General features: G+C 41.4%; 1 protein-coding gene across 2 annotated transcripts in view; it reads left to right on the top strand.

Annotated features, from left to right (window-relative positions):
• Positions 1–8,912, top strand: part of HEATR1 (HEAT repeat containing 1) — a 37,785-nt gene continuing 28,873 nt past the window's right edge. For both annotated transcript variants that reach the window (XM_065057808.1, XM_065057807.1), the window contains exons 1-9: positions 1–177; positions 385–563; positions 2,674–2,890; positions 3,808–3,949; positions 4,474–4,575; positions 5,507–5,647; positions 6,211–6,422; positions 7,636–7,769; positions 8,588–8,696. In XM_065057808.1, coding sequence (XP_064913880.1) covers positions 422–563; positions 2,674–2,890; positions 3,808–3,949; positions 4,474–4,575; positions 5,507–5,647; positions 6,211–6,422; positions 7,636–7,769; positions 8,588–8,696 — 1,199 coding nt within the window. In that variant the 5' untranslated portion in view covers positions 1–177; positions 385–421. The remainder of the gene's footprint in view (positions 178–384; positions 564–2,673; positions 2,891–3,807; positions 3,950–4,473; positions 4,576–5,506; positions 5,648–6,210; positions 6,423–7,635; positions 7,770–8,587; positions 8,697–8,912) is intronic.

Genomic DNA, 8,912 nt, shown 5'->3' with positions numbered 1-8,912 from the left:
GCCGCTCGTGCCCAGCGGATCCCGCCACGAGCCAGCACCGCCACGCCCGCAGGTGGCGCGCGCTCGGCGGGGTGGCTCCCTGCCGCTCGGGGGCGGGAGCTTCCCGTGCCGCTGGAGCCGTTCCTTCCGGGTTAGCGACGCGCGCAGCCCACGTGGGGCCCGGCACGGAGCGGCCAGGTGGGTGTTGGGGTCCGGGTTCGGGGGGCCTGTCACCGGCTGCCGCGGCCCCTCTTCTCCCCCGGCTTGTCCGGGCCCGGCGCATCCCCGCGTGTGCGCGTCCCCGAGGGGCATCTGGCAGCCGGGCCTGCAGCGGGGGTCGCGGAGGACGCCGTGTGTCCGTGCAGCTGCTGTAGCCGCCGGCTGGCCGTGGTTCTCTGCCGTTAGGTTTCTTCGGAGGGTCCTTTCCTCGGCACGCCAAGCCATGACGTCCCTGGCGGAGCAGCTGAAGCGGCTGGCGCTTCCCCAGACCGACCCCAGCCTCCTGCAGCGCAGCGAAGCGGCGTCGCTGCTGTTCAGCTGCCGGGAAGCCGCGGCTATCGACAGGGACACGTTCTTTGCCATCGGTGAGTCCGCCTGTCGAGGTGCCCGTGGCTTTACACATCGTGTATCTATCCAGAAACAGCTGGGAAATGATAAATGGGGAAGGCAAGCCCACATACAAAAAAGGTTTAAAGCAGGGGTAATTTTAAGACTGTAGGAGCAGTTACATTTATACAGTCCTAAAATTGCATTTGGCCCTTTGAAGGCAACTGTGAGGCTGATGTGGCCCCTGATGAGAATGAGTTTGACACCCCTGATCTAAAGGATAATTCAAGAAACTATAGGCTAGTCAGCATCACTCCAGTCTGTGGGAAAATCACAGAGAAGGCCCTTTAGGAGCACATTTCTTGTGAGGTAATGGGAAAGACCCGGGGGTGGTCACGGGCAGGAGAATTTGCTCTCTAAGGGGAGACTGGTGGGAAGAACATGTTTGGTCTCATTCAGTCTGGAGGAGAAAAGGGTTTGAGGGGTCTAATACCAGCCTGTTTGTACCTGTGAGGATGCTTCAGGATGGATCAGGCTCTCCAGAGTGAATGAGTGGCTGGAGGACATGAAACAATAGACGTAAGTTGAAAAACTAGAGGTTGAGATTGGATGTAAGGAAAAGCTTTTTCACCATGGAGACAGTCAAGCAGTTGAACAGGTTGTCTGGGGAGGATTGTGCTATCGATCCATTTAAAAACCCCAACCAGATTGTGCCCTGAGCATGCTGGTCTGATCTCAGGGCTAACTCGGCTTTGAGCAGGGCCTTGGACTCAAAATCTCCCAAGGTCTGTTCCAACCTGAACTCTGTGGCTTCCTGAAAACATGCTGACACCCTGCTCTTTGATAGCATTACGGCCATAAATAATTTAAAGTAGCAAAAACCATTGCTGTGTTTGCATGCTTCATATCTTGTGCTTATCTCTTTCCATTTTTGTATAGAACTTTACCCAGGTATGTGATAGTTCTTGAGTAAGAAAGCTGGTTTATAAAACCACAAATGTTGACAGCATATATTGATTTTAAGTAACAAGTTTGTAGATATATATGCCTGTGATACAACTGAGTATTTTTTAATTACTTAAATAGTTACTATAAAAGTCCTGCAAATAATAATTTATTTTTTTCCGTATTTCACCCAGCCACCTGGTTTCTTTATTTCAGAAGAAATGGTTGGCTTTGTGCTTAGCCACTAATATTTACAGGCTTGTGTAAAAGAAATCATTCCAATGGTTTTCCAGTCTGTACATGGCACATTGTATTTTGATTTGTTCAATGAGGTACTTTTACTTGCTTCATCCATATAAAATCATAGAATAATTTTTGCTGGAAGGGACCTCTGGAGCTCATTTGGAACTAGGCCAACTGAGAACAGGGGTAGTTAGCTCAGGTTGCTCAGACCTGTATTTGGCTGAGTTTGAGGATGCAGGTTGCATGATCTCTGATCCAGTACTAGGCCTCTGATCCCATGTTTGAACACCCTAGTGTTTAAAAAAAAAATCAAGCCATACATTGACTTGGGATTTTGTGTGTTCTGGCTTGCATCTGTTGCCTGCAATCCTTACATTGTGCACCTCTGAGAAGGGCCTGGCTCCATCTTTTTGATAATCTATATTATATCTCATTAAGTATTTGCAGGCAGCAGGAAGATTTCCTTTTGACTGTCTCTTCTCCAGGCTGAACAAACCCAGTTCCTCTTTTTCCTTGCATGTTATTGTCCAGTCCCCTGACCATCTTCTCAGTATTCCCCTGCTGGACTTGCACCCATATGTCAATGTTTTTATTTTACTGATGAGCTCAAAATTGTACAGTGCTCCAGATGCAATCTCACAAGTGGAGGGGGCAGTTTCCCTCCCCCAGCCTGTTGGCTGCACTCTCACTAACACAGTCCAGGATGCTGCTGCCTTGCATTGCTGTAAGAGTGCTCTGCTGGTACTCATTAATGTTCTTGTTCTTTGTCAGTTAAGAAATGTGTTATGTGTGGCAAAAGTTTTGGTCTTAGACCTGCTGACTGTTTGATTTTATTTGCTTGGTGAGGATGACATGTGCCTGTATAGAAAAGAAGCTGGATATGCCAGTGAGAATGTTGGTGGATAGGACCAGGGAGATAAAACGGTTGCGCTTAAAGCATTCTTCTGTTTTTTTCCACAGGATGCACTGGCTTAGAAGAGCTGATGGCGATCGATCCTTCCTTTGAAGTGTTCCAGTCCAGTTTGTTTAGTTCCACGTCCAAAGGCCTGGAACGCAGTGTTCAGTCTAAAGCAGTAAATCAGCAGCTGGATGAGAATATTTCATTGTTCCTGATTCACCTGTCCCCTTATTTTATGCTTAAACCAGCCCAGAAGTGCCTTGAGTGGCTGATTCACAGGTAATCCACTGTCCTACATGTCAATAGAAAAGCCTACTAGAAATGCCAGATTTTTTCCCTATAAGAAAAAAAAATGAATAATTTTACTTTAGTTTTCTGAAAATACATGTTAAAATCTTAAAAATATCCATTTGGGCTTAGGCTTTATGAGGCCGTATGTTCTTTGCCAATTAGATTTTCATATTTTGATAAATTTCTGTGAAAATTTTGATCTGTCGTGCTAGTCTATATAAAAGCAATTATTTCCTTGCCTGTCTTTCACCAAATTTGCCCAGTTCTAGCCGTCTTACAGAAGACCTAGAGAGGCATTTATATAATACACTTTTAGAATGGGCTTTATAAAATAGCTAATTCTCAATATTAACTGTGAACCATGAATGGCATGCCCTTATGAGCGAAGTATTCTTATTTCTAGGTTATGTAGGAAGGTGTGAAGGAAAAACAAACCATGTATTTTGTGAACTGATGTATTTATTTATGTAAATTAACCGATCCAGATGTGTCAAGTGTAATATTTCATGCCACGGAAGAGTGAGAGATTTTGTTGATACAACCCTTGAATCACTTTTTTTTTAATGTGTATATTATACTGACATCCGTATTAGATTGTTGTAATGTCAGGCTTAATATTGAAATCTGTGCAGAAGAAACTAAAGTAATCTTCAGTCCCTTAGGGACCTAAAACTATTGAGAATGAGGAGGAAAACTGCTAGCACTCTTTCTTTCCTGTAGCCCATACAGGCTAGTGGCCACCTTGGGATTCTGGACTGTAGGCAGACCATGTATCTGAGTCAGTCTGACAATCATCTCTTCTTGCTTAGAAGCAAGTAAGCCAGGTGTTGTGAGAAGAACATGACTGGGTCTTTATTTTGGACTTGCAGATAATTTTTAACTGTATATATATGTTTTTTCCTTAGATTTCACATCCATCTCTACAATCAAGATAGTTTGATTGGTTGTGTTCTGCCATATCATGAGACTAAACTCTTTGTGAGAGTTATTCAACTGTTAGATATAAAAAGCCCAACTCACAAATGGCATTGGATGGATCCAATAAGGGTAAAGTATTTAACAGATGCAAGTTGGGAGAAACATGAGGGACTGTATTAATAATATCTTGACTCTAGTAAGTTTATGAATATAGTCCACCTGTTCATGTGGTTAGTTGTAGGACTGTACTGAAAGATTTAATTGCAGGGATGAATCCTGAATGCCCACATGTTGCCCCTGCTATTTTTCCTTAAATATAAAGTTAATTATAAAAAGCTTTGATTGTAATTACTCTTTGTTTTGGCAAGGTTGAAGTATGCTTTTAAAATGCAAGTGTTTGCTACTGCTAGGAAGATAAGTCAATTACTGAAATATATGTTTATTTGAATGTAGATCATATGTAATGTTCTTAATTGTCTGTCTTAATGTAGATGCAAAAAATTTCAAAGAGATGTGTGCATGTCCATTACTTATTTCAATTCAAATGGTGTTAACTTATCGGTGGAATTAATTTAGAGATTACGCTGATTTTTACTTCAGGTACTTCACTTTAACCTTGAGTATTCTAATTTTACTTTTTTCATCATGTAAAGAAACCTGGAGTTCCGCTGGCAAGAGGTACTGTCATTACACACTGCTACAAAGACCTGAATTTCATGGATTTCATCTGCAGGCTGGTGGCAAAATCTGTGAAGGTTGTTCATTTATTTTAAAAAATTACTTGTTTGTTGTCACTTGGTTTTCCATGTCTTTGTATTTGTATAGTATTATGCTATTTACTAATATTTTGAATTATATATCAAATTGTAAAAGGATTAATTTATTAGTAAATAATATGAAAATGTATTTTCTTATTATTTGTATAGATGACAGTCTGTCAGAAATTCTTACAATGAAGTGACTGAGAACCAACAAGCCACTACAAGACAATTTGGCGATACTTTATTACTAAAAGATACTATATTTCTTTAAAGTACTTCATTGTCATAATTTATTTATAAAATCATTCCACTGTTAGTTTGTAACTGATTTGAAATCGGGTGTCTCTTTTGGGGCTTGTCATGGGTGTTCTAAATGTACGTCCTCAAATATTAATGGGAACTTCAAATTGAGAATGTTAGAAGCTGAACAGATTTATTTGGGGTTTTTTCAGTTAATGTCAAATAAAGAGCTAGTTTTATAGTCTCAGAAGGGTAAGATGTACAACAGTTCCAATTATTTGGAGAACTAGAATGCATGCACTATCAAATGAAACAAAGCACACTCAGTAACAGGGTTTGTTCACAGGTTTGGTAGGGGCTGTTAAACAGATACCAGTCAGCTTCTTGGCTGTCCAGTTCTCAGTCTTGAGCATTACACCAAAATCACAAGTGATTTAGGTTACTTTATTGTGGTTAACTACAGTAGCTGAGGAATAGCACCTATTTCCTTCTGCTTTGTCTGCAAGGGGGAGCAGTAACTTCTGGTGAGGGTTACTGCTGGGAGGAGTTGATGACTTCACTTGAGCCTGCGGGAGCTGGTAGAGTTCACGTGCTGGAGTTTTGATGTGTTGCTGGTGTAGGGGGAAGCCAGATGTGTGTTTCTGCTTCTCCTGATGTCCGAACAACTAATTTTTCTGTGGTACAGGTCTTTTCAGAGTATCCTGGCAACTCAGCTCAACTGAGAGTTCTCCTTGTGTTTTATGCCTCCACCATTGTATCAGCCCTTGGAGCCGCAGAGAAGATAACAAACTCTATAGTCTCTATGCTACTGCCTTACATCCAAAAGGTACATGAAGCTTTGTTTTCCTTCCTGTGTGATGAAGTGTGCTGTGTCATGCCAACATGCTTTCTGCAGAAAATATTTAAGAGGAACATCCTATGTGACGTGTATCGTGTCACTCTTAATGTGCTTAGAAACATGGGGCAGGTGAAAGTCCACGACTAGTAACACTTTCTCACACCTCAAATGAGGGATGTAAGAACTCTGTTTCCTGTGTAGCATGTGGAATAGAACTGTGAGAAGTGGATACACAGTTTGAATGAACCTGTTTGCCTTAGAGACTTATCATGCTGAACAATGAGGAAATGAAGTCAGGGTGGACAGCCTGCTTTAATATCCTCTTTCCTCCAGGATTGTTGCTCTGTCAACAGAGCAACAGTTAATGAATGTGTCTTCTGCACAACAGCTTTTTCTTCTTGGAAGTTGAATTTATAGTTGCCTTAAAAGTTAACATATGGAGAAGAAGGTAGTGTGATTCCATGGATGTCAGAATGAAAATGGTATTTATGTTAATGCACTTTTTTTTTCATTTCTGTGTGTTAAAAATCCACCTTTATCTCTTTTTATAGGGCTTGAAATCCTCTATACAGGATTACAGAGCTGCAACGTACATGATAATCTCCCAGATGGCAGTGAAAGTGACTGTGGAGACTTCATTGGTGCATTCCTTGATGTTACAGATAAGCAAGACATTATCTAAAGTGCCCTCATTAGTCAGGGAAGGGGTGGCGTGCTTGAACCTACTTCTACAAACGCAGAAAGGAGACAACCTTGGGAAAAAGTAAGTTTTCATGAATTGAAGTTTACCACTTTTTAAGAGCTCAGACTGCACTTTTATAATTTTATTTTTTTTATCCTTCTATTAAACACTTTCCTAACAGAAATTTTGGTAGTTGACATTTCAAAGGGCTCAGAAGTTTCTTTGGTGTACTTTGAAAATTTTTATGCCCATTATAGCTAAGGAGTCTCAGTGGTGCAAGTCTGTCATCTTTTGGTCCCTGTTCTGCTGCTTCCCTCGGTAGAGGATTACTGTCAATATCCAAAACTGAGCCCTTACAGTAAGAGCTTTTCTTGAAAGTGGAAATCCTGGAAGAGAAGTCAACATAGTAATGGTAGTGCAAATTTGAGGTTATTTGAAGAGGTGGAAGGAAAGAAGTTCTGTCCCTGCAGTGGAAGGGCTTTGAGTTCATGTAGTTTAACACTTGCAGTGTAAGTGCTTCTATACCACCACTTCTTTGGTCCCACAAGTCAGGTGTTCTTCCAGAAGTACAAGTGGTACTTCCTTCTCATCGATCTGTCTGCCCTGCCCTGGTACAGTTTGCTAGTAGTGATGATGTGCAGTTGAACATGGTGATGGAACTCCTGCATGCTACAGGGTGTTGCTTGCTGGCAGAGGGGTTAGTGTGAGTATTTCAATAGAGTAAATCTTTGCTGGGATAAGTACAGTGATTATTTTCCAAATACCTCAACACAGCATAGAAGAGGAAAACAGCTTAAAAGCTAGGGTGTGGGAACTAGGGAGAAGCATGCTTGATGCATTATGCAGCATCCAGATGAGAGAAACTCCTTGTTAACAGGAAGGGAAATTGCTTCTCCTCTCTTAGAAGATCTCCTGTCATTGAGCTACAATTTCTCCTCCCTTCCTTTTGCTGCTGCTGGGTGATAGATATGCTCTTTGCAATGTCAGGATAGCTCTTCATGCAATCCATACAACTGTTTTTACTTCTACTACCAACTTGACAAAAACATATGTATGTTCACTGTGCTCAACATGACTGACAGTATTGTGTTTGTTTCTTGGCTGTTCAATGTGCCAATAAACCTCTGGCAATAAGAAAGTGGAACCCTTTAAATCTTTTCAGCATTTGTTTACAATGATGCTGTTACCTGATGCTGCAAATTGAATCTTTAGGAAGCCTGCATGGTTTGAAAGGGTTGGTAACCCAGATGAGTGTGCATACTTGCTTTTTTAATTTCCCTGTTTGATTGTGCAGGCCATTTAATTATCTATGCAAAACCCCAGAACTGGTAACACTTTTGCAAGACCTTTCATCAGGCTACGATATCTCTCCTCTTCTGCGTTACCTCTTGCCTCATCTTGTTTGTACTGTCCTGAAGAGTGATACGGGTAAGTTAGCATACATTTTTACAATTTTGTTGAGTCTTATGGACACATGGCTGTGGTTAACATTGTAGCTCTGTAATTTTAGTTGCTTCTGCCTTTACAACTGTGCCAATACATGTGAAGACCTGATTGTGCTTTTGTGTATGTGTTGCTGATTGTTTTTCCAGGTCCTACAGAGGAGACTATTTTAGGCATTGTTATATCTATATTGCTTTGATTTAGATATTGATTTGCAGTATTTCAGCAGTGACTTAATTTTGACGTATGAAATTCCTGACTGACAATATATCCGAGATGCATTTTAGTACTGCAAAATAATTTTTAGGTAGATCATACGTAGTCCATATGTAGTTTGAGATCCATGGTTACCTGGTGAATTAAACTTGCCTGGGAACAGCCCAGGACAGTGAGGCTGACTGGCCGCGCAGTAGTAGCTGGTGTCTGCACTAGTAAGTCTGTCTGCACTGTGGACTCGTAACTGCCAAATCATGGTTAGGAAAGCTCTTTTGTTGAAAAGGGCCAATTAATGCCAGGGAATGCTGTAGGGAGTAGCTGGCACAGGTTATGGTAGCAGGAGGTCTGGAATGTTCCAAAGCATACTTAAATTTATTGGTAGCAATACAGCCTTTGGCATTTTAATGATGTTGATACAAAGCACTGCTGGCACGTGGAGAGTTAGTGCTAGTAATCAATGAACATTGTGGTCTTCAAGTTGTGTGGTTGGTACAGGATGATGCCTGTACAAACTGTTAGCTTTAATCAGTATGAGGGGGTTATTCTCAAACTGTTCTTCATCTTTTATGATCACACGTTGTCCTTAGAGAAACAGGAAGAATCTGAGGAGACAGAGAATCAGATTTACATCAGACATCTTGAAGCTATTCTTCAGAGTATACCACTGGAAAAGGATTTAGATCACCTGTTGGCTTCGTGAGTTAACTTTGATTGTTTTTCTTCTGCGGTACTACAGTAATTTCTGGTTTAATAACAACTAGTTCCTGGCAATGGCATTAGCATTATATGAGCAGGGGTTTTGGAGTTCATAAATTAATGCCAAACCTGGATTTTTGAAACTGAAACATTGGCTAATCCAGAAGAGCTGTGTTTTTGGCATTTGTGGGACAGAGTGAAACTTGAAGCCAGGAG

Source organism: Columba livia, chromosome 3, assembly GCF_036013475.1.
Source record: "Columba livia isolate bColLiv1 breed racing homer chromosome 3, bColLiv1.pat.W.v2, whole genome shotgun sequence".
Lineage (NCBI taxonomy): Eukaryota > Metazoa > Chordata > Aves > Columbiformes > Columbidae > Columba > Columba livia.
The sequence above is the reverse complement of the archived record's forward strand: the minus strand, read 5'-3'. Positions and strand labels throughout refer to the sequence as shown.